Here is a 23,985-nt window from a genome sequence, read left to right as displayed (position 1 = left end):
TCTCTGGGTGAATCCTGCTGGGATGCTATATGTTTGCTGTTTGATTTCCAGATGAAAATCTGGATGTCGCTAAATAGAACAAAATATGCCCCCAAAGATTTTCTTTCCATATCTTTCATTCACACATCCTCATTAGAGGACTTCATTTCCCTTTTCTTTTCCCCAAGACTTCAGCATTAAGCCAGCAATATTTTAAAGCAGTTCTCCTCTAATAATACCTTGTTTCCAAATCATAATGTTTTTCCTTTTAAAAAGTGTAGAGGTGCCCTCTGTTCTATGATTTTATGGAAAACACGAGTTGTATTAAAAAAAAAAAACTCCATAAATTGATGAATGAAAATACAACCAGAAGAAAGACTGACAAAAAATAAGTATAGAAAGCAAATATACCGTTGAGGAACTGAGCTTAATCATGTTATTTCTTTGTTTTTCCGGATTTCAATTTATGGGGTCAGCTTCTACTACTATAAATCCTACACCTTGTGTTATATTCATACTAGAAGGCCAGTACTGCATATCCCCCAACAAAAAAAAATAAGGCTTACCTGGAACCCATTTAACTTCCATTTCTATATCATCATCTTCCTGTTTTTTCTCCTTTTCTTGGATACTTTTTAGAAGTTCCCTGTACTTGGCAATTTGTTCTTCATCATCTTTTTGGCTTTTCTTGGGTTTGTCACTTTCTGTTTCATGAGCTACATCACTACCTTAAAAAAAAAGAAAAAAAAAAGTTGTCAGAGACAACCTCCACACAATGATGATTCGAAGTTAATAGCATATAAGTCACATAAATTATTTACCAACAACATATTTAAAATATTTTCATCTATAATTTTCAGGGAAAAGAAAAGGAACCAATTTTAGAATTCTCACATTTAACAGATGAAATTTAGAAGTTCCCAAAGGAACAAGTACAAAAGGATATCATGGATAGGACTTCATATTTTCACATGATTAGTCTAAGACTCCCTTCCAGTGGAATAGTACCCAAGTCTCAAAAAATAGTTCTTTAGATCTTTTCGAAAACACCAAGCGCTGTATTTTAACAAAGCTTGCAATGTTCTGTTACAAGAAAAGACAGGTAATATTACTCCCTTTTCATTCAGTGATGGGCCATATTAACAAATGAAGCAAGATGGAATGAGTTTTTTTCTCTTTTTTATTTTTTTTCCTCTTTCGCTCTCTCTCCACACGATTGTGGAGGGTGCTGGCCGTGAGCTCCCATGAAACTGGGTAAGGAAGGGGTTACTGACATGTATTCATGGTTGTTTGTTAGGAGACTCACTAATAAATAAGTAAGTTTTCTTTCAGTACTTCATGTCAGTTAAGAAATAATACAAAGATTACAAACTTAGCAGTTCAGTATACCCCTCAATAAAAGCATTTTTTCTTAAGAAAATTAATCATGCATATTGTCTTACTTTCTAATTAAAAAAGAAAAAGAACAAAAACCTACGTATCTTTCTTTTGTCAAAAATAACAGTTTCAGAAACATTCAAATATCACCTCTAAAAAAAAAAAATCCATAAAAGTCTTTTCATTCTATAAGCAAATAAAGAACACTTGACAACAGCTGTGGGAAAGAAGAGAGCTGAATATGTTCTCAAAGTTTGTTCAGACTTCAAATAATCTTGTTGCTAGCTTTCAAGTATCATACTGTAATGCACAACATGAGGAAACACTTTCTGATGGATATTAAGGAAGTCTTCCTCTGCCAGCGGCCTGTTCAAAGACTTCTTAGTCTAAAACAATTCTGGTGCATTAACAGTTGCATTGTAAAAGAAATATGGTTAAGAGAAAATGAGCTTAACGCGTGAAGGAAAAATGCACGAGCAGCTGAAACGTAGCTTGAAAATACAAGCACATTCTTTATTTTTAAAGATTAGTAACATAAATGTTAACATCACTAGAAAAATAAAGGGCGGAAAATAAATAAAAATAAAAAAAGGAGTTGAATAACTCCTGAAACATGCCAGAAATTTTTCAATATGATGGTGTGTGTTTATATTTTTTTCCTAAAAAAAAAATGAATTCAAAAAAGTTACTGACCTGTATAGTCACAAAGATGCATAAGCTCTGTAAACTAAAATTGCTGATCGACAGCAGTGTCGGTTAAATTGTGGTCATGTTCTTGTAGTCACAATACACTTGGAAGATATCATATTCTTAGTTTAAAAAAGAAATATGAGCAGTGGCTGAGTAAATAAATATTTTTTCCCTTTGCTTAACCTTAGAGACTAAAAGACAGTAGAGAAATAATACACACATTCGACAACAAATCTCTGCAAAACTGAGCTTACACTGATGACAAAGAAAAAAAATCCTCCGTCATGATATTGATCTGAAAACTGATGGCTATAACATAAAAACGCACTAACCATCTCAATTCTATCCAGCAGTTATTTAAATTCATCACTACAACACACACGGGTGAGCAGAGTGAAGAATAAAGCGCTCGACACTCCAAAATTGCAGGAGCAAGTACGAGATAATGAGGGTACTGCATTGTCCTACAGCAGGATACAAAAAATAAATGGGTTGACCTGAACTTTGAGTGAGGAAAACATGAAAAATGAAGAATAATAAACCTAGTTTCCCACACTGCTAGAACACTCCAAAGAGGAAGCTACATGTATCCCAGTGGTTCATCAGAAGGATAAGTATTTAGAACTCGGGGCAATTAAAATAATGACATTTCATGCCTGTAGTGGTAGACATCTTCCAGCAAAATATTTTTTAAGTGGAAGACAGACAGTGAAAGAAAAAGCAGAACTACTTTTCAGAAACAGGTAACAGTAGATGAATGGCTACAGCTCGCCTCTTTTAGCTTTTGTCTTTGCCTTAGGACAGGGTAGTGTGACTGTTTTCGGGCACTTTGCAAACGAGGTGACCGTAGCTGCCGCTGCCCTCAGGCCTCGGCCGCGCAGGGGTGGCCGGGCTTCCCGGGCCACCTTTCCGGGCCAGCCAGACGTCAGTCAAACCCCTTCATCCCTTCAATCCGCGCTGCCTCCAGGCTGGTCTCTTCAGAGTAGGGGCACAAATGCACACACAGACGTCTCCTTCCGTTCTAACTTACTGGACACCTTCAACGCCTTGTGTGAACTTATTAAAAAAGCTGGGATGACCCTTGCTGCCAGCCTTCCAAACGCATTTTGTTATAGAGGCTCCTGCAAACACGTTTTGGAAAACCTCATCAGCCTCACCAAACCTGCATCAGCTTCACCAAACTTCTGTAGCTCCACAGATATAATCAGGTCGTGGCACTTCTGCTTTGTCCCATGAAATTCCACCAAGGCTCAGCTAATCTATAAACTGTTTAACTTCTCCTAGTAATAACTAATATTTCTGTAGGACATATTCTAGCAATAAGCTAAAACTAATCCAAAAGAAGCATCTTCAAGTCAGATCTTTATCACAAAAGAATTGCGAAAGCAGTTACACAAGGTTAAGGGAGACAAGCAAACATCAATAAAATCCAATGTAATGCATTTTAAAAATATATATTTCATTTAAGGGCAATATTAATTTTATGTTCTACTTCTATCATCTTCCATTATTTGTCCTCCTGCAATAGTTCTAGCAAATAAATAGGTAATATATACTTCTTCCCTGTTCATTCTTAAAAAGCAAGGTGGATTGTAATGGTACATGATAAAATTAAAGATGGAGTTAAATTTATATACTTAGTGACAGTTATTGAGATAAATATCTCAAAATTACAGAAGATGTAATCTGAGGTTTGATGTTATTTAACGTTAGATCTATTGCCTTTGCAAAGGGTTGTACGACAGCCCCAGTACGACAAGGGACTACGCTACCTGCCCAAGCTCCTGCTGTGGGGAACACTTCTCTACACAGAATTCCCCACATAATTACCTATTTCTGTAATTCACTACACATATTCCCTCTACAGGAACGACTAGTTAAAAATACACCCATAAAAGTATTTTCTCATATAGTCTAACTGGTCTTTCAGTTATTCTAGGTGCCAGTGTAAAGTAGAACAGTGGAAAAGATCTTCATTTTGGAAAGATAAAAAGTAGAATACAAGCTTAGGCATTTGGAATGCTTGATTTGAAGCATCCTTTAAAAGGCCATAAACTGAGTCACTGGTTGTTCATGGTCAGAAGAACCATTATGGGGTAGATTTTAATGCCAGCAGAAAGGCTTACTAATTGGAACAAATATGTCCGACAGAAAATCCAGAAGCAATGTAAAGGAGATGCTTTGTGGCTTGAACCATAGCAGAGTAGGTCTAATAACTAATTGTCATGGCAGACATTTTTAGCTTGAAAAAGATCACACACACACACACACACACAAAAAGCTAGAACAAAGCAACCAAAACCTGCTTATAAATAAAACATTTTTAATAAAAGGGATAAAAAAAAAAGGTCCAGAACATTCTTTCCTTCTTATCGCACTCTTACATTTCCATTCAAACAGCTGAAATTCATTTTCCCCATTTGTGCTTAGTGCCACATAATTCTGTTGGATGCGATCCTGTCATATCACATAACTCAATGGATAAAACATCAGGAACACGTTAAAAGACACAGCAACATAACTCCTCTATGAATAACTTTTCAAAACATCATTGAAAGCCAGACATTACCAGGTTTTAGATTCACTGGTGTGTGAGGATATCTTAATGTCAACTTTCTCTTCCTTTCTAGCAAGGTTTTCTTTCTAAAATTCCCAAAACAATCCTCCCTTATTCTAGGCATCCACTTTCATCAGCACTCCATTACAGATGCTGTTCTTCTAGCATAGCTGTAGTCTTGTAGGTATTAAGAAAACTGAAACAGTTTCCTCTGCAACTTCTGCTCTCCTTAAGGTTGATAAATGCTTGATAAAGCATTACTTGTGAAAATAAAATTCAGAGGTGGACATTATCAATGAGTGTATATGAAGATGAGAAACAAATGGACCTAAGGCCTGGCAAGGTATTGCCAAGCAATTTGTAGCCAGAAGATTTCCCAAATCTACAACCAGAAGTCTTTAAGGCTTTCCTGTATGCTCCAAACTCATCTCTGAACACAATAGCCTGCCATAATGCAGTATAAATCAGATTTCACATATCTTTGAAAGACCTGATTAAGGCTTAGTGACATTTTCTTTTCCTTCTATTTTAGGCTACACGTATCACCTAATAAGAGGATACTGAGTTTTACAGCAAAAACAAACAAGGAAATTCAGGAATTTATAAGTTCCTATGTTAGCACATCATACCCCAATGACTTAAGTAGTTTACGAAGCTATAGATGACATTCTTTTTATATTCTCAAGAAGCTGTGAGAACCAAAACCCACTTGAAAGATACTACTACTCTCTAACACTCTCTAAGATTCCTGTAAACAAGTTCTGCTACTTGCCTTTCCTCTCAGCATATAAAAGTCTATCCTTTAAGAGTACTAGAAGGCAGTACTAGTCAGAGCACAGCCTTTCTTCCACTGTTCTCACACTCCTCCGATACCCCACAAAGGAAATTGTTGGAGTGTGGAAGCTCCACTTCCCTCAGGACCTTCCAAGGTCTGGAACAGATTAAATGCCCTCCCTAGGCCACCCAGCACAGTCTCTGGGCAACTCGTTCAGGACCTCCTTACCCTTCAGACACTTCAGAGAGACACCCAGAGATCCAGAAGGCAGACATTTAGGGTCTCAATAACTACAATAATTCCTTGTCCATCAGTGATAGTGAAATTATCAAAAATTATCTCATCATCAATTCATTAATTTCCTCATTTGCAAAGGGTTAACGAAACACCAAAGCTCTCACCACCAACTTCCCTCCTCCTTTAAATGGAACCCACACAGAAGTGGAGGAAAGGTATCTACATATTAGAACTTAAGGATTTTTTTTTTTAATCAGGAGCTTAACACTGTTCCTGTAAAAGATGACATGTTTAAAGCACTTTCTAAAGATAAAGAATTTATGTACCAAAAAAAATCATGTCAAAATACTATAACTAAGCTTAATAAACATTGTCCATAAAGTCATAAGTACCTTGCTCTTGTTCTTCCTCTTCTTCACTGGATGAAGCTAAGTAAGCTTGAAAATCCATGTCAAGAAGTTCCTCTTTGTTAAAAGTTCTGCTAAGTGATGTTACTCTTTCATGATCTGTCTCATCCCATGTGATGTCTATCTTAAAAGTAAGAAGAATGCCAGTTGCAGAAGTTGAAACACCAGAATACATCACTAAGTCTGTTTTTAGAGAAAATTGTTCTATATATTCCATATAGGAAGCAGTTTTAACCTATTAAAGATCTTTCCTACAAGGTCTTTTAGCTATAACATAGTAATTTACTAAAAATCAGGTAGTACTGGTAAGTTGAGGCAGCAGCCACCAACAAATCTCTCCTCCTCCTCCTCCAGCAGTAAGCCATTCCTGAAACCAAGAATCATTTCCAATGGGTACAATGAAAGCATTTGCCCAACTTCCTCATCAATCGGAAGATGAAACAGATCTGTCTGAAAAGATGATCCAGCAGAAATTACTTATTTCTCAAATAATCAGTCCTTCAGTTTAGCTCACTTCATGCATTAAGTGAATGAATATTTTGGCTGTCACAAAAGACAGAGCAAGAACAAATAGCTACAAGGAGGAGAGAAGCAACTGCTTTAACCCTGACACTGTCACCAAAAGGCTCTTCTTGAATTACATCCAAATAAGCATTAATGGTAATTCAACACATAACTTCTAAGCAAGGTATAATAGGTCATAATAATTTAATTTTAACGGATAAGTCAAAACTCTTAAAATCCCAAACTCAAGCTTATCTATAACATCGCAACTTCTGACTCCAGAACACGCTCACATTTCATAATATGTTTGATGTCTTCATTGTAAAATGGAGAGTACAAGCAGGAATCTTTTCTCTACTACTTACACAATTTAACAATAAAACTACACAAATCAGAAAAGCATACAAAAACACTGTAAAGATACCTTTGATGTTACCATTCCAGCAGATGTAAAGTACTTTGGTTTATATGCAGCTACATTCACTTCTGAGGCTACATCTTTTGGCTTATCATCAAATGTAACATTATCTGGAATAAATCTTAAAGGCATATAAAACACGTCATTCAAATACACTGTGAAATTTCAAAGGAATAAACAGTCTCAGCTTTTCACAACCTTTGTACATCAACGCATAAAAAAATCCGCTAAAATTAATAGTTTGTCAGTTTGTCTTGAATAAAAATCCTAAGTACCAAACACGTAAGATTAATTGCCTGCACAGCTATTCTACAGGTGTTTTACATATCACACCACCATATTGGAGGAGAAAGCTAAATTGTTTTCATTTTGAAAGGGCCACAGTTTTGTTTTTGTTGTTATTTATTATTTTGGTGTAAATTTGTTTTTTTGTTGTTAAGAATCACCTTTTCAGGAAGCTTAAAATTAAATTTCACGAGAAAAAAAAAAAGGATTAAATAACACCTGAAGGCACATAAAACAAAAATTCTAAACATTTTAAGAAAAGCTGGTACATCTTTTAGCACTACAATTATTAAAAAAATAATAATAAAAAGGCAAAGTCTTTTGTAACACAAGAAGAAATCAGATTTTAAAAATTCATGTTTGTGTGCTACATGCAAAATTACTCCCCTTTTTTTTTTTTTACATTAAAATTTAACACAGTAGGTGAAAGATTAAGAAGAACTTTGGGAAATTTCGAACAGCTGCCACTGTTGTAAACTTTTATCTTTCTATATCTAGAGGCATGAAAGCTATATTAACAATCACAGAGAAGTTAAATGTCCATTTGGCAGGGATAGTCTTCTCCAAAGTGATTCAAAGCAGATGAATTAAGCTCCAGAGAACGATTCAGAGCAAATCTTATATTTCTCTGCAAGGACCCATAATATGAGCCCTGAGACAGCCTCTGTTAAAATGTAGCATGATTTAGTAACCTGTCTTCTGTCCTCTTACTTTTCCTGTGGTAAACAATCCTGAAAGAGACACTTAACTCTGAACTCTAAGCTGAGGAAAAGAAGAGGAATATGTTGTCTTGCTTCCTAAATATGCATCCTACATCTTCCCTCAACTGTTGCAATGGATTGAAGATGCAACCATAACATTTTACCTGGAAGTACAATGAGAGAGGAGTGATCCTCTCTCAAACTTTCCATTTGCTCCATTGAACAGAAATGCTCAAAAAATAAAAAAACCCAAAGGAAATTCTGCCAATCCATTGCATACATAATTTATATCACAAATAAAATTTTGGTTACAGAATAAAGACAATATAGTTTATTTCAAATTATTTAAAATTGGCTTTAATCTTCCCCTTCCCAGATGAATTTAGTAAGTCACCATTAGATTTACCTCAGGTCTATAAAAGAACAGCTACTTTCAAATTCCAATCCATCACATTCCTCATAAATTTTATTGGCCGTTTCAGGAGAATCACATTCTACCACTGCATAGAAATATTTCAGTCGCTTGAATTGATACTCTCTCAGTTTTTCCTTATATAGCCTGAAAAAGTGAAAAACAACACAATCAAGTCAGTTGGTTTAAACAACTTCTCATTGCTAAAATATTTCAAACTTATTAAAAATACACATCATTCAAACACTGTCCCTGTCTTGCAAAGGGATTAAACGTTAAACAACATGAAGTTCCAACATCAACTTGGCTTTATTAAAGTAAAAGATTAATTCACACAGTTTCATTAGAAATTGGTGCGTCACTCAAGATCTTTACAATGATATTCTCCACAAGAATAGCTATCATGCTAGGACAAAAATTAATAGACATCTGGTTTCTTTAATACTATCCGTGTCCACAACATTCAAATATGTTACGTAGCAGGAGTTGCACCCAACTCCATCTCCTACAGGAGTTGTAAATTTAGAGACTCCACACAGGCCATATAGAGTAACCTCATAAGTAACCTCATAAGTACCTCAAGGGAGGGAGTGAGGAGGATGGTGCTGGCCTCTTTTCAGTGGTGGCCACCAACAGAACTAGAGGTAATGGCCACAAACTGAAGCACCAAAAGTTCCACATGAACTTAAGGAAAAATTTTTTAACAGTGAGGGTGACAGAGCACTGGAACAGGCTGCCCAGAGAGGTTGTGGAGTCTCCTTCTCTGGAGATCTTCAAAACCCACCTGGACGCAGTCCTGTGCCACGTGCTCTAGGTGACCCTGCTTGTGCAGGGGCGTTGGACTAGATGACCTTTAAAGGTCCCTTCCAACCTTAAGCATTCTATGATTCACTGTAAGTTCTATGGAGAGCACGGAAAGCAGCATTTAATGGTTCCTATGCAAATGTCTGCAATATTTAGCTGAGCTGGCACCAGAAAACCTGGCTTAGAACAAGGTACTGGTTGCTGAGGATGTGTCACAGATAAATAAGGGTATACATTAAAAACACAAGAGAATCTCAGAGACTGCAAGAGGACAAGATTGCAGATGCTCATGAAGACAGACAATGAAGCAGTAATGAGGCAAGTGACAATCATGCAGCATCCCTCAGGATGCTAATTTAGAAATTACAGAGATTGTAGTGGAAGATATTGTGAATAGAAACAAAGCAGAAGAGCGACTGAGAATGTGATGAGTTGGTTGGAATATGAGGCAGAGCACAGGGTAACGTCCTGACCGTAAGGGGTATGTGCACGGGTATCACCAAGAGATCTCACTACAGCACTTACTGAAAAGAAAGTCGAACGCACTAAGATGCACCTTGATAAACACAGTGAAAGTGACTTCAGCATACAATATTTTAAGTTAATTATACAACTCCCTGATGCACTGGGCTTTCTGCAATAGGATCTGCATTTAGTTTAGAAGAATTTTCAAATATATGGCAGTGCAGTCAGATGTATAATACAAAAGGGGTTCCAATTGGGCTGCCAAACATCTGGAAATTCTGGAAAAATATAAAAGTAAAACATCTCAAGCTCCATATGGACAAAACTTTTAAGCAAAATAACAGGAAAAGAGACATGCCTGAAGATGCCTGGATGATGGTAGGCTTGATGAGCTCAGCCTAGCAAGCCAGGGCTGCTGCTGATGGTATTCAAGATACCTCAGTCTGGGAACTCTTGGACTGAGTTTAGTTCCCTGCTGGTTACGCTGATAAAAATTTTGACAAGAAGCAGCAAAAGGAGTTTCTTGCATGAATAGTAATTTGTAAAGCAGAATACTACATTAAGCTCTCCAAACTTTTGTTTCATCTATTACTCCAACCAGCTATATAATAAAAAATTTCAAGTCACTTATCAAGCTTCCCAGTTTCATCATAATCCATTTATTCAATGCAATAACAATGAAACAGGGGCAATTCTAAAATCTAAAATCCTCCTCAAAAAGCTGTCTACAGGAGACTTCCACAAATGAAGTTTGGAAAACAGCAGTTCATTGGGATTTTCACTGAGAATTAGATTTACTATGTCTCTCATTTGAAGAGTAAGTTAATACCCGTCTTTCTCTGTGGTATTCTCTGGAAGGTCAAATAGTTCTGCAGGTCCTTGGAGTTCTTCCTCTTTCAATCTTTCTTTTCCAAACTCTGAAGGATAAATCTACAGAGACAACAACATAAAAATAAATTCCAACTATAGAAACGTACCAATTAAGTATCTCACAAACTGTTTGGACTTTACTAATTTTAGAGAAAAAACAAAAAAGGGCGAGGGGATCAACTCTATAAACTTTGATACCTTCCAAATTTTTGTTCACAGAAAATACAGTAATATAAAATTAAAAAAAAAAAAAAACTGTCTTTTAGGAATCAGAATATTTTGAGGGAGATGAAGAACAACAGGAACTTTAATCATACGCAAGAATGGCCTTTCTGGGATTAGCTACTTGGCTAAAATTTCTCCCAAAGTTTCAACTGTAGGCAGGCATTAAAAAACACATACAAAAAATACATCATTTAACTGACTGACATTTAGCCAATTTGCAAATAGCTCAAAATTGGTGCAAAAGATATGCAGTATTATGTAACAATAAAAAGAGTTGAAAAGTATCTGGAGATAGCCATAGTGACTACTGAAAATTAAGCTGGCCAATGAAGCCTGTTAGAATTTGGAAACAACACTCTTAATTTCAGTGAAACTACATTTAGAGCGAACCTTATAAACACAAGGAGCCAACAGCTTCAGGATTTAATTCCATATACATGCCCAATGCTGAAAGGAAGCACGTGGTTATTTCTAACAGCAAACGAAATTCTAGCACAAATAGTTCTGCAGAATAATAAAAAGAGAAATTAACAAGATAAATGAGAAACTACCTCACTTTTTTGATCTGTAGACTGTTTTTTTTCTTTACAGCAAAAAGCAATATTTCTTTCAGAACTCAGATCTTACCTTAACAGAAAATATAACGCCTCCTTTGGGTATGAAAGAATTAAATAGAGCCAGCAAGTCCTTAGCCTTCAGCCTGTCCCAATCCATGTTACAAACTGCCAATCTACTTGTAATCTGCAGAGCAAGGGGGGAGAAAAAAAAAGATGGAAGATTTATAGATTTATAGGTTTAATTCCTGAGTGCTAAGGGGAATAGCAATCATCTTTGGTAAATCCAAAGGCAACAATTAAACTCACTGAAAACATACAAGGAAAATTTCCTCAACACCTTGTATGTTCAAAGTAAGAAAGCTCAGAAACAGCAATCAAAAGAGCAGCTGCAAAGACACACAACCTAAGACACCACAGACTGGACTGCACCAATGCCAGAATTAGCACTGCAGTTACCACACTGTGATACCAGCTGCTATTCTAACTTCCTATATGATGATAACAGAATCTTACAGGCTGGTATTATAACAGTGCTGTACAGTACTGTGATTTCCTGCACTCTAATTGTGCAGAGTTTGAGACCTGTTTCATTGTCTAATGATTTCTTAAAGATGCAATTAGAAATATCTAAAAGGCTAAGAATTCTACCCTTGATAAGTCAGAAGTTAATCCAGGTTTGCTCACTACAAGTCTAGTTTTCAGATCAGTGTAGTATGGGGTGCTTATCCCCCCTCAAAGTCTGATGCAATATAGTCACAACTAAAAATAAGAACATTTGGGCCAAGGAAAAACAGAAAATAACACTGCTGCAGTGGTGGCAGCAACTGTTAGGAAGCAGTGAAGACACACAGAGGAAAATGAAGAACTGATGGAGTACAGCTCATGCCATGCAAATCTTGGGACTTTTGCAGATGGTTTCATAGATGAAGGTCTGGAATGAATTCATCACAGTGCATATCTTTATCTTCACATTCATTTGTCAAATTAATGTCAAATTCACATTCAATTGTCAAATTAACGGCAGCAACTTTTCACATGCTAAAAGAGTAAATTTTCCAGTGTTACCTCATCTCCACGAGGTGCATCTTTATCTAGCTCGCCCCACGAATGCTCAATTTCTGGTTCCTTTGGAAATAGGTCACTGAAATCGTCGTCGTCATCGGAGCTTGTTTCAATATTCCCTATGCCCCTAGCTAGATCAGGTCCAATATCACTTTCTTCATCTTCTGAATCACTATCCTCCTCATCTGTTTCCTCATCTTCTGACTCCTCTTCATCGCCTGCTTCCTCATGAACGTCTGACCCCTCTTCTTCAGATTCTGCATATTCAGAATAGTCTTCACTTCCAGAAATTGCTTCCTCTAGTTGACTTTTATTGATGTCACTTTGGTCACAGGTGGATGTGCCCAAAGTCGCTGAAAAACAAATGTTCAATATCTACTTTTATGTTGTAATTACATGAGTCATTACAAAAAGAAGAAAAAATCTCAGCTGTCTTCCTGCAAGTTTACAGACTGTGTAAATGTATAACGTGATACAACAACTTATGTCAGGCAAGTACAAAACAACATAAGTCACCAGTACTGCCTTCTCAGCTTGTCTAATCTATTGCTCTTTAGGCCCACAACTGTATTACCAAACTTAAAATCTGATAAAATTATTATTTTTTTAATATTTATATTTTGTTTATATTATTTATTTCTCCATACTGAAACTACAGATAGAAATAAACTTCAGTAACTTAAGGCTACACGAATGCTCAAACAAAACAAAGGAAGCTTTTCTTCAAGTCACCTGCTCTCTCTAGACCAGTGAGATTGGTTACGGCCATGACTTTGTACATTTTATCCTGTCCACAGAAAAACAAGACAAATTCCAAATACTTCAGAAGTAAAAGTCTTCACCACCGATCTCTTCAATCTGTATTTTAGTAAGCTTTTCAATCTTTTCAATATAAAGAAATAAGCCCTTGTCAGCACTCTTAAAACTACATCCCTCTCAAGCGAAGGGCTCAATGCTGCCATCCTGCATCCAGTCAACAAGTGATGTGTTGAAACATGCATGGCTTTGACATTCTTATTGAGCTTGATAAACACCCAAGTATATACACTACTGGACATTTTACTTTTCCAACTACTCCGACTCCAATTTCATCTTCAACGATGAAAAGGACCCCAGATAGACCTGATTCTTCAGTAATACCGAATCCAAATCCGATACCTGTCAGATCTGGCAAACACCACCCAGCGAAACCACCTTGCGAACCTCTGCCCCTTCCATATTAACAACAAACCTGATTCTTTTACTTTCTCTCCTAGGGAAGGTTCCGTCCTAGGAGCCCTCACTGGTTTAGTCCCACTTGACTTCAAAGTCTTTTGCTCACTTTGAACTGAACGTGATCTTCCACTTGATGAGTGATCAACTGCAATTGTGGTTTTCTTACAGTCTTCTTTCAACTTGGATTTAGATGCAGTTTTCTCTCCTTCATTCTGTTGGTCATCTAATTTAGGTGAAGTTTTACCTATTTGGCCCTTGCCTTGCTTGCCTGTTTTTTTCTCCTCCCTGGGAACGACATCGGCAATTCCTTTTGGAGCATCTGCTTTTCCTTTGGGCTTGGCTTTCTTCTTCTTTGCTTTCTTCCCAGTATGTGCTTTACTGTCGCTCTCTGAAAGCTCAGAGTCCGAATCTGACACGGCATAAAAGTTCCTGAGGTCCTCCACAGTGCTGAAATTAACAGGGCGACCTCTTTTATCCACGGTGTATTTCAGCTTGAACTTCTTGTCATGAAACATAGACCGGAACCGTTTGTCGACCTTCACTTTATACTCCTCTTCCGGAATTTCCCAGAACCTGGGATCCCTCGTAACACGGCTAAACCGTTCATCACGTAGGATTTCCTCCTGGGATGCCATATTTGATGCTACTAAGGGCTTAAATAACTGCAGTATGGGAAAAAGAAAAAAAAAGAAAAAAAAAGAAAAGTTTTTAAATTATGGTTTTAAGTTTAAATACTTTTACATTAATTGAAAATGCACAACTGAAAGAGCTACAGAAACCTGAAAGGCGCTAGACTTCCAGCCCGTGCTCAAGAACGCTCTCCGCGGAACCTCACACAGCGGGGCGGGCAGCCTCACGCGCAGACCCACCCCCGCCACACGCCTCCGCTCACCGACACGCGGCACGAAAAGGGCCCCGAGGCAGCGCCAGCCCCAGCCCCGGCCCCGGCCCCAGTCCCGGCCCCAGCCCCGGCCCCGGCCGCCCCAGGCTCCCGGCCCCGCCGCGGCCCCCCGCCTCACCACGCCGCCACGGCCGCCCCACGCCGACACCGCCCCACGCGGCAGCTTCCGGCAACGCGACGGCGGCCGGCGCAGGACAAGCCACTCGCGGCCAGTCACAGCGCGCGCGCGGGCGGCTGAGCGGCGCATGCGTCGGGGGGAGGGACACCATGGCGGCGGGGGCGGTTGTGGCCGTTAGAGCGGTGACCGTTGCAGCGGGCGCGGCGGCCGTTGGTGGCGGGGCGGCGCCGAGGTCCTGGCGTTGGGGCTGGGGCGGCATTACCAGCAGGCAGCGGCGGCTCTGGGCGCCGTCGGGGCAGGCGGCGGGTGCCGCGACTCCGCCGGGCGCACTGAGCCCCTTCGACCGGCGGCTGAAGCGGAAGCAGAAGAACTGGGCGGCGCTGCAGCCCGAGGCGGCCAGATGCGACTACCTGCGCGAGGAGGTGCGGCGGGGGCGGGCGGGGGGCGGCCTGGCCGCCGCGGCGCCGCTCACGCGGTCGCGTCTCCCCGCAGGTCGGCGGCAGAGTGGCCGACAGGGTGTTCGACATCGCCAGGTGAGCCCCGCCAGGCGCCTCGCCTTCCCCCGCAGCCCCTGGGTTGGCCTGCAGAGGGAACATTTCCTTCATGTAGCCTCCGGGCGGGTTTGGTGTGGCTGGTGTCTTGTGGAAGGATGCGCAGTGACAACCACGTGTGTGGTCGGGAAGCATGCGTGGAAGTTATCTCAAAAAACGTACCCTAGAACTGCATTTTTGTGTATATGGCTTGTAATGCAAAAAAAAAAAACCTGTGTTTTCAGAGCATTCCCTCTTGCTTTGGATGTTGGCTCTGGAAGAGGTTACATAGCTCAACATTTAACAAAGGTACTGCCCCATGCTATGTTGGTGTCATTTAAAACATGTTCACTCTTGTGTGTTCAAGCAGGATGCTATTATAACTTAAAACACCCCTCCCCATCGTGATGAAGTAGTTTGTATAGCCCAAAGATGTCTTGTGTAGAATCAATTAGCTTAAGGTAACTCATATCCCTAACAATTAAACGAATAAGATCAGTGGTAGTGCAAGTGAAGCTGTGTTATATGGCAGATAACCTTCAGTTATCCATCCATGCATCTGGAAGATGCAGGCATATGGTTAGTTTGTGGCCCTCAGGAAGGTCTTAGTGAGAAATACTGTGAAGACTTTCAGAGGGGTGAACTTGCTTTTGAATAACGTGCTATGAATAACGGTGCTTCACTGGTTGCTACTGCACAGTTTATATCCATCCAAACCTATCCATAAAAATGCATATGATATATGTTTGGAATGTGTATGTGTTTGAAAATACATATATATATATATACACACACATATATATGTATATTTGGAATACATGTAAATATTTCAAAACATGACCTAAAGTTTGTATAAACTGTAAAAGTTTATTAAAAAGCTTACACAGTTTATGAAACAAGCGTTTGACAGATGCTTCTTATTTCAGGAAACTGTCGGAAAACTTATTCAAGTAGATATTGCAGAGAATGCTTTAGTAAGTAGCTTTCTGAATTTTATTTGCAATGTTTCAATTATACAATACAGAAAAGCAAAAGAAGTTTCTGATGTTTTTATTCAAACTCGACGTTAGAAAAATACTTTGGAAACTGAAATCCCTACGGCCAGTGTAGTAGCTGATGAGGAGTTCCTTCCTTTCAAAGAAGGTACATTTGATCTTGTTGTTAGCAGCTTAAGGTATGTATTTTTTTTCATTTGTTGACACTTAAGGTTTTGATGAAGATATTAAATAATGTTATTTTCAGAGTAATCTTCTTCTACCCAGCCACCTTCCTCATCCCCTGCTTCCCCTCCCCTGCCCCCCTGCCAAAAAACAAGGGAGAAATAAAAAAGAGAAATAGTCCATTTAACAGCAATAAGTACTGCTGTACAAAATACACTTGCCAAGTCATAAGCAAATATCAGGAAGAAATCCTGTACTGGTGGTTCTTAGTGAGCTGTTTTCTTCCTTGAAGACACACATGGCTTCTTTTCATGCATTTTAACTGATTAATCTCCAGGAATTGCATCTTTGCTTTTTTTGGAAAAAAAAAAAAGTCATTTATATAAACTTTGGATTTTATTTGGTATCACTGCACTTCGCACTTTTGCAACCTGAGAAATTTGTTACATAGGCTTCTGAAACACAGTTAGATGATTTTACAAGTATTTGCTTTTTTACAAGTTTTACTTAATATGTAATATAATAAATACACTTCTGGCATTTCAGTTTACATTGGGTGAATGACCTTCCTAAAGCTTTTAGAGAGGTAAGAAACTCCTTTCTTTATTGGCATAGAGAAAGGTATCTTGATTAATGACTAATTAAAAAGCATGTTTCATATCACTAAGGCAAATTATGTTTCAAGCTTTTGTTGTCTTACAAGCTTGGTACTGCAATGCGGCTCTTCCAGATGTCTGAGCAAGGGATCAGTGCCAATTCTTAACAAAAAGCAAACTTTGAATTTGTTGGAGCTCTCAGTAGGAAGGGAACAAGAACTCACTTAAAAGAAAGCTCGTTCTGTCAGTCTTGAAGATAGAGTGATTGTATCGCTCCTCTGACCAGACAAAAGTGCATGATGATGGGTGTACCCAGCCATTCACAAATGGCTTTTTTTTTTGCTTCCCTTATGTAAGAAAGTAAAAATAAATAAAAGCTATCTTATGCTTTTTTTTTCCTCATAATTAAATTAATAAGGATATTGTTTTCAGAGACCTCCATTCAAAAAAAAATAGCTTTGCACTAGAATAACTGCACATTCTCTATTTTATAGTTCTAAGAGCTTAATTTCTACAGATTCATTCTGAAGAACAATAGTGTCTCTTCTGACAGATCTATGCATCTTACCATGTTACTAGAAGGTTTCTCACTGCTTGCCTTGGGGATGCAACCTTCAAAGGCCAGGGACTCCTGAGTCATGCATGCAGAGAAGTAATGCTTTTGCATGCGGACATATAATTGATTTGACTTTTGAAAATCACTGGGATTTGGACTGATCCCTGACTTTTGTGTTTTTTACGTTTTAGTCAACTGCACTTTCTAATCAAGTGATTAGAGTAATTTTAATTGATTTTTATCCACATGTATATCACTATTTTTTTAATGATTGCTTTTAAGTTGATTAAAAAAGAATCCTTAAGAACTTTGTAGTTAAATAGAGACTTCCACATTTTTTTGAATATTGTATCTTCTGCATTGTAGATTCATCAAGTACTTAAGCCAGATGGAGTATTTATTGGTGCAATGTTTGGAGGAGACACGCTGTATGAACTTCGCTGCTCTCTGCAGCTAGCAGAGCTAGAGAGAGAAGGGGGATTTTCTCCTCATGTATCCCCCTTCACTGCTGTCTCTGACTTGGGACATCTGCTGTCAAGAGCTGGCTTTAACACTCTCACTGTGGTAACTACAAATATAAGAACGGTCAGACAAAACAATTCAGAACATCAGAGCAGCTAATAGATTTAGAATATTTATGGTAGAAATGCTACTTCACTTTGCACATCAAATACCTTACTGAAGAAATTTTTAAACTAACTTGGTCCGCCTCTGTTGGTCTTACTGTGAGCAATGGAATCAGCTGTAGGGCATCTTTGGTTTGTGGTCCTGCAAAGTTTTGATGGTCTCCTTGGAGAAATGTGTCTGAAAAGGTCAGACCTACTGGAAGAATCTTAGAACACTCTTGCTGCTTTTTGTAAGACTAAGATGAAAAGAATTGCACTTCAATTAAAACTTGGCTGCATTTGGGCTACTGACAAAATTCCTTAAAAATACTGAGGTGGTTTAGGAAAAATAAGCAGCTTGAAAAGAAGTGACAGATACATTCTAGTAGCTGCTCTGAAAGTTAATGCTATGGTTTTAGCTTGATGTGCTCTAAAATTAAGCTTCTGAATCCTTCTAGGATACCGATGAAATTCAAGTAAACTATCCAGGATTGTTTGAGCTTATGGAAGACTTACAAGGCAAGTACATAAACTTCTGGGAGCATAAGCACTTTCTGTATCAGTGATGTAGACACAGAAAAGTTAATGTTTCTTCACTCCAGATGAAAAAATAAAATAAGTTTTAATTATCTCAAACTATTTTTGTGCTAACAAATATGAATTGTAGCATTGTGACCTCTCTGCTCACATATTTAGGAATGTATACATATTGATACCACTGTAATGCAGTCAATCTTGTGCCCAGATGAGAAGCCAGATGCCTTTTCCTCCCTTTTAATGTTTTGTTTCTTCAGTTTTTTTTCTCTCTTAAGAGAGTATTACTTTTTTCCCTGATTTCTTGTCAGGAGATTAAACCCATCAGCAAATGTGTTTTGGGTAGCAGAAGTAAAACCAAAAACTTGTTCGGCTGGGCTCTGCTGTGGATGCCGACCTCTGGTAGCGCTCCCGGTCTGTGTGAGCCTGTTCTGTGTGAGTTGCTGAACAGGCTTCTGTCCCCTTCCAGAGCTCTTTCCCACAGAGCAACTTTGCAGTTGCTGGGTTAGGCAGTGAGCCTGCTAAGCTCCTGTCAGGAGATTCAGGATACGGTCTTGGAACAAGAATATTTGGACCCTCAGATTGGAGTCTGCTGAGGAAAGCAAGAGACTTAGCAAGTGGGCTTCTTAACAGCAGAGTTAGGTGCAATCATGACACTGTCAGACATTGTGAAGTTCACATACAATCCCGTAGTTACTTATGGAGCAGTTTAGGGCATCTCCTAGGTCTGGATCAGGTGCTGCTGTTCACGGTAGTTCCCTAATGGATATAAAGCTTTGATGCAGGATTGTCCAAGACTAAATTGACAATTCAATTTCTTATCAGAAGTCTTCTGGAATACAAAACAGTGTGCAGTATCTGCAGCATGTATGAACAAACACCTTGTACTTAGTGTTTTAAAAGAAATTATACTAGAAAGTCTAAATATCTGAAGACTGTTGCTAAAGAAGTAATAATCTGAAATTATTGCTAGCACTACAAACCATAGATTGCAAAGCGTTGGTATCGAATGGCTTTGCTGTTGTAGCTAAGAATTTTTACTGACCTGTTGTATGGTATGCTCACTTCCAGTGAGATATTCAGAAGATTCTGTACCTATTCCTGGCTTAATAAAAGTTGGTGCATGAGAACTCATGTTACATGCTATATTTTCTTTTTCTTAAAGCTAAAACATATTTTTAGGTATGGGGGAGAGTAACTGCTCTTGGAATAGAAAACCTCTGCTACACAGGGAGACTATATTGGCAGCCGCAGCAATATACCAAGGTAATTTAAGAGGTAACACATTAACCTGGAATTACTTGAAAAACATATTTCATGTTTTGTTTTATTTTGATCTCTACATAACACATTAGAACTAATAATGTAGATATTTCAAACCTTAGTTATAATGACAGGATTGGAACTATGTTGACACACCAGTAAAAGCAAGTTTGCTGTCCCAAATCTTTCAGTGAGAGTGATGATGATGATGAATGTTGTACTTGGTTCTAATGTTCTGTGAACTAATGAGTTCTTAGAACTAATATTCTGTGTACCTTTTCTCTCCCTCCCTATCGTTACAGAAATGTATGGAAATAGTGATGGCTCAATTCCTGCAACATTTCAGATATACTACATGATAGGCTGGAAATTCCATGAATCACAGGTATTGTGAAGCTAAACTATTGCTAAATACTCAGACTTTCTCAATTACTAGCTTTTGTTTCAAAGTATGGTCATTTTAAGTGACTGACTTCTGAAGTCTTTTTTACAAATTTCTTTAACTTAAGACATCAGCATTTTATCTTCCTTTTTTCTTATAGGCAAAACCAGCCCAGAGAGGTTCTGCAACAGTTTCATTTGGAGATCTCGCAAAAATAAATGGAATTATTTCAAGAAGAGAAAAATAGTTCTTCATTAAAAGCAAGAGTTGTTTAGGACCTCTCTCAAAACGTTGCATTGTTGATGGTCTCCAATTTGTTGAGTTACTTCCATTATGACACCCAAAAGTGGTAGTAATCTGCATGCAGCAGGGTGGGGTGTTTTTTCACCGTGCTGTTAGCTGTTTTTTTTTTTTTTTAATAAAAAGCATTCATGAATGTTTCTAGAGAAATGTATTAGCAGGACTTTAACTGAATAAATGCTCTCCCAGCATTTGATTAATCACTATTCTCAAATGTAATGAGTGTTCCAGTATCCAGAGGGGGGAACATTTTGCAAGTTGGACTGCATGCCACACTCCCTTATTCCTCTGCTCTAGGAAAACCAAAAAACCTTTCTGCTGAAGGCTGTGTTGTGTTCTACAGTAAATTTAACAGAACTCACATCAACATGCTGTGAAGAATCAAATGCCAGTCCATGACATGCTGTACTGCTGGCTACTTGTTCTTAAGTGCTTGAGGCTGTTAACGTCAAGGGGTCCTCGCCCTCTATCCTTCTACCTCTTAAATGAGCCCTTCACCCGTCCTCTACTTCTTCAATTCTGTTCAGTTTCAAATGTGCCCCTTTCTCAGGGTTGTGACACCACTTACAGTTTAGCATCTGGTTTCCAGAACAACTACTGCGCTCTAAGGAAATTGAAAGACATGCTCTGTTCCCTGCTTAATTATGAATTCAGCTTATATATAACAAGAAGAGAAGGTTCCTTCACTGCATATCAGGATGTGTTGTATATACTCTCACTTTCTTACTCAAAGTCACAACCTAATTACTAAGTTTCTAAAGTAAGCTCTTAAATTCAGCCTTTAGCCGGCTAAATACTTAAAGAAAAATTCCTTTCTGAAAGGCATTTCTATTATTTTAAAATATAGCTAATAGTTAAGATGTAGAAGATAACATCTACACCTAAATTTGGTGGGGGGTTGCAGTGGTTGTGATCATTTCAAAACTATATATTAACCCTTAGCACTTCCTCTTCTATGTTACTGTCCAAAATACCCAACCCTTCCAAAGAAACCTGCCCTGTTAGAAATACTCCATGGTAATACAGAGGCAATGAGAGATCAAAACTGGTCGAAGCCAAGTCAAAAAGCAGTAAAATAGCGAGGCTCCTCCCAGCTTCTCCCTGAAGTCCCTTGCTTGTTGCCATTCGCTGTCTCCGGTCTCAGCTCTCAGCAACGTTACGTGTTCACCCGGAGGTCGGGCTCTCCGGGGCCCTCCTGCCCCGCTAGGGGACAAACCACGTAACACCAATATGGTTGAAGTGGAGTGCCGTTTATTGTGTACTGCTCACTACAGTTATACTCCTTGCGAATGTGGAAGCCTGCTCTGCCACCAATTAGCAACAACGTTACCTTATATGGCTATGTACTGATTCTTCAAAGTAAGACAGCTGACTCACCTTAATCTCTGCTGACCCTTTGCTTTCCGTAACATCGCGAGATCTTCCGAGCGCCAGGCCGTAAGCCTAAGTCTGGCCAAGTCAGCTTATGTCAAGCACGAAGCCATATTGCTATTATCTATATATCCGTCCACACTTGCTCTTCTCCAGCTTCTCAGTTTGAATTCCTACCAGATGCGCAGCAAGGAAGGCCTGTGGTCTCCAAAGGCCCTCTATGCCAATTGGAGAAGAAGGGCCTGCGTTACACAGACCGCTGTTTGCTCCAGGAAATAAGGAAGCAAAAGTTCACAATGTTTGCTAGGCTACCAGTGAGACATAGTTATAGTATGGGAAGGCCTGAATCAAAGCTATCCTTCATGGTGGCCATTTGAAATCAGAGAGGCTTATTCCCCTCTGGAATAACAATCACATTGCCCAGACACTAAAATTAATTGCATTCGTTCTTAAAAGCATTGCAACGACCAGGAAAGATGCCAATACAGAATGACCCTTCTCAAGTTCAATAAACAGAAAATCTTCTCATTCCAAGACAGCGGAGCGCATCCATTGCTCTGCAGATGTAGTGCAGCAGAGTGTCACAGGTGGAACAGAGCAGATGACAAGCCATGGTGGCTCTGGATACTGGGGCTTATTTCTCAAATACACCACCTCGCTTGTATTTGGCTCAGCACCCAGTGAAATAGGATGGGAGTTTATTTTTACTGGCTTTATCTAGTTCTAACACATAGTTTTTACATTCTCCTCTGTGCGTCAAGGACAAATGGGCGTAACATAATTTGAAGAACAGTGTCTTTTAAAAAGGACTGATGGGATCAAAAGCATGGAACACTAGGACATTTCCTCAGACGCTTTTTGATCACTTTTTGATCAGACTGCAAATTTCACACGAAGTGAAGCCAAGACATCTACATGCTGAGATCTTTCAATGCTCAAAATACCCTGAAGACCAGCTCTGAAATCCACCCAAATTGATACAAAGACCCTGTGTTTGTACAAAACACAGCAGTGTTGTACAAAACAACTTGGCAGTTAAAATGAATATATCAAGCATGCAAAGACCTTGAAGTTACTAGAGGGTTCCTTTAAGAAATGAAATAATATTTCTGGATCTGATGAACACAACTAAAACCCTCAGAACATTCAGCTTCATAAAAGGGCAGGAGCTACAAGGCCTTTCTAACAGGGGTGGGCAGAGAAAGGCAAGTGTGCCAGCCCTGCAGGCCTGTATGTCTGCTGGGCTGGGCCACGGGGCGCTCGACCGCCCCAGGACACGGAGACCTGGCCGTGCAAGGGACGGCGGTAGCCAGGCTGTGACAACTCAGCACTGCAAACACCGCGTTTGCAGCGAAAGCTGCCACTGCTTTTTGCCGAACAGCTCTCACTAGCCCTCCACTTTTAATCAGTACTAACTCACTGAACCAGATGAAAAGAGGGAATGCTTGGGAAAAACTCAATATTCCAAGGGATCACACAATATAAATTTAATCCTGAGCCAATCAGCAGAAGCTTTATATACAAAACTAGATATTTTCACGTCTGGGACACCTCCTTTAACCTAAATTGTCCTACAGAGTAAAAAAAAACCTTACCCCCTTCCTTTTACCCAGTACTTAGGTTCCACCCAGCGGCTTTGGACAGTAACTACAGCAGCCTGAAGACGAGACAGGTGTATTATGGCGCTGGAGTGAACACAAGTCCTCTCCGTTCAGTGAAACCGAAAGCAGAGCCTGCGGTATGCGATGCGGGCCTGTATTGCAGGTCACGTCCTAACCAACCTCACTTGGTGGTTCATTTGTGAGAACACTAACCCACAGCTTTTCCATAGAGTCAGGTTTCACAAAAGCTGATCAAATTTACAACACTAACTCGATGAGAACTCTAAACTTTTTTTTCGGCATCGCGTGTCCCCTCCAGAGCCGGGTCACACATCGGGCGCTGGGGGCCGCGGGACGCGGCCGCGCCGCCTCAGGCCGCTCCCTCGCGGGGCCCCTCGCGGAGGCGCGGCCCGCGCCGCCCACAACAGCCGTCGGCAGGGCTGGAACTGATAGGCGGCTCCATAGCTCAGTGGTTAGAGCACTGGTCTTGTAAACCAGGGGTCGCGAGTTCGATCCTCGCTGGGGCCT

General features: G+C 39.4%; 2 protein-coding genes and 1 non-coding gene across 3 annotated transcripts in view; 2 read left to right on the top strand and 1 right to left on the bottom strand.

The window, feature by feature from the left end:
- Positions 1 to 14,213, bottom strand: part of ESF1 (ESF1 nucleolar pre-rRNA processing protein) — a 32,577-nt gene extending 18,364 nt beyond the window's left edge. Inside the window, exons 1-8 of the mRNA XM_088525992.1 lie at positions 13,557 to 14,213; positions 12,329 to 12,678; positions 11,334 to 11,447; positions 10,441 to 10,541; positions 8,337 to 8,489; positions 6,951 to 7,065; positions 6,008 to 6,146; positions 546 to 707 (exon numbers count right to left, since the gene is read on the bottom strand). Of these exons, the coding sequence (XP_088382118.1) occupies positions 546 to 707; positions 6,008 to 6,146; positions 6,951 to 7,065; positions 8,337 to 8,489; positions 10,441 to 10,541; positions 11,334 to 11,447; positions 12,329 to 12,678; positions 13,557 to 14,175 (1,753 nt within the window). The 5' untranslated portion in view covers positions 14,176 to 14,213. The remainder of the gene's footprint in view (positions 1 to 545; positions 708 to 6,007; positions 6,147 to 6,950; positions 7,066 to 8,336; positions 8,490 to 10,440; positions 10,542 to 11,333; positions 11,448 to 12,328; positions 12,679 to 13,556) is intronic.
- A 755-nt stretch (positions 14,214 to 14,968) lies between these two features.
- Positions 14,969 to 20,547, top strand: NDUFAF5 (NADH:ubiquinone oxidoreductase complex assembly factor 5). Its single transcript, XM_010219643.2, has 10 exons — positions 14,969 to 15,092; positions 15,335 to 15,398; positions 16,016 to 16,063; positions 16,160 to 16,263; positions 16,796 to 16,835; positions 17,768 to 17,965; positions 18,465 to 18,525; positions 19,723 to 19,806; positions 20,106 to 20,188; positions 20,346 to 20,547. The coding sequence occupies exons 6-10, from the start codon at positions 17,810 to 17,812 to the stop codon at positions 20,430 to 20,432; spliced, it is 471 nt and encodes a 156-aa protein (XP_010217945.2). The 5' UTR covers positions 14,969 to 15,092; positions 15,335 to 15,398; positions 16,016 to 16,063; positions 16,160 to 16,263; positions 16,796 to 16,835; positions 17,768 to 17,809; the 3' UTR covers positions 20,433 to 20,547.
- A 3,365-nt stretch (positions 20,548 to 23,912) lies between these two features.
- On the top strand, positions 23,913 to 23,985 carry TRNAT-UGU (transfer RNA threonine (anticodon UGU)). Its single transcript has one exon. It is a non-coding gene; the product is annotated as a tRNA-Thr (tRNA).

The sequence above is a fragment of the Tinamus guttatus genome, unplaced genomic scaffold, assembly GCF_059628265.1.
Source record: "Tinamus guttatus ecotype Peru unplaced genomic scaffold, ASM5962826v1 Tinamus_guttatus_pri_ptg000241l, whole genome shotgun sequence".
In the NCBI taxonomy this organism is placed as follows: Eukaryota; Metazoa; Chordata; class Aves; order Tinamiformes; family Tinamidae; genus Tinamus; species Tinamus guttatus.
This window is presented reverse-complemented; position numbering and strand designations above follow the sequence as displayed.

Excerpts from the sequence above, each read along its gene's own strand:
- NDUFAF5 (XM_010219643.2), top strand. The coding sequence starts at position 17,810 with ATGTTTGGAGGAGACACGCTGTATGAACTTCGCTGCTCTCTGCAGCTA. Across the intron at positions 19,807-20,105 it reads AGCCGCAGCAATATACCAAG|AAATGTATGGAAATAGTGAT; the intron begins GTAATTTAAGAG and ends CTATCGTTACAG. Across the intron at positions 20,189-20,345 it reads GGAAATTCCATGAATCACAG|GCAAAACCAGCCCAGAGAGG; the intron begins GTATTGTGAAGC and ends TTTTTCTTATAG.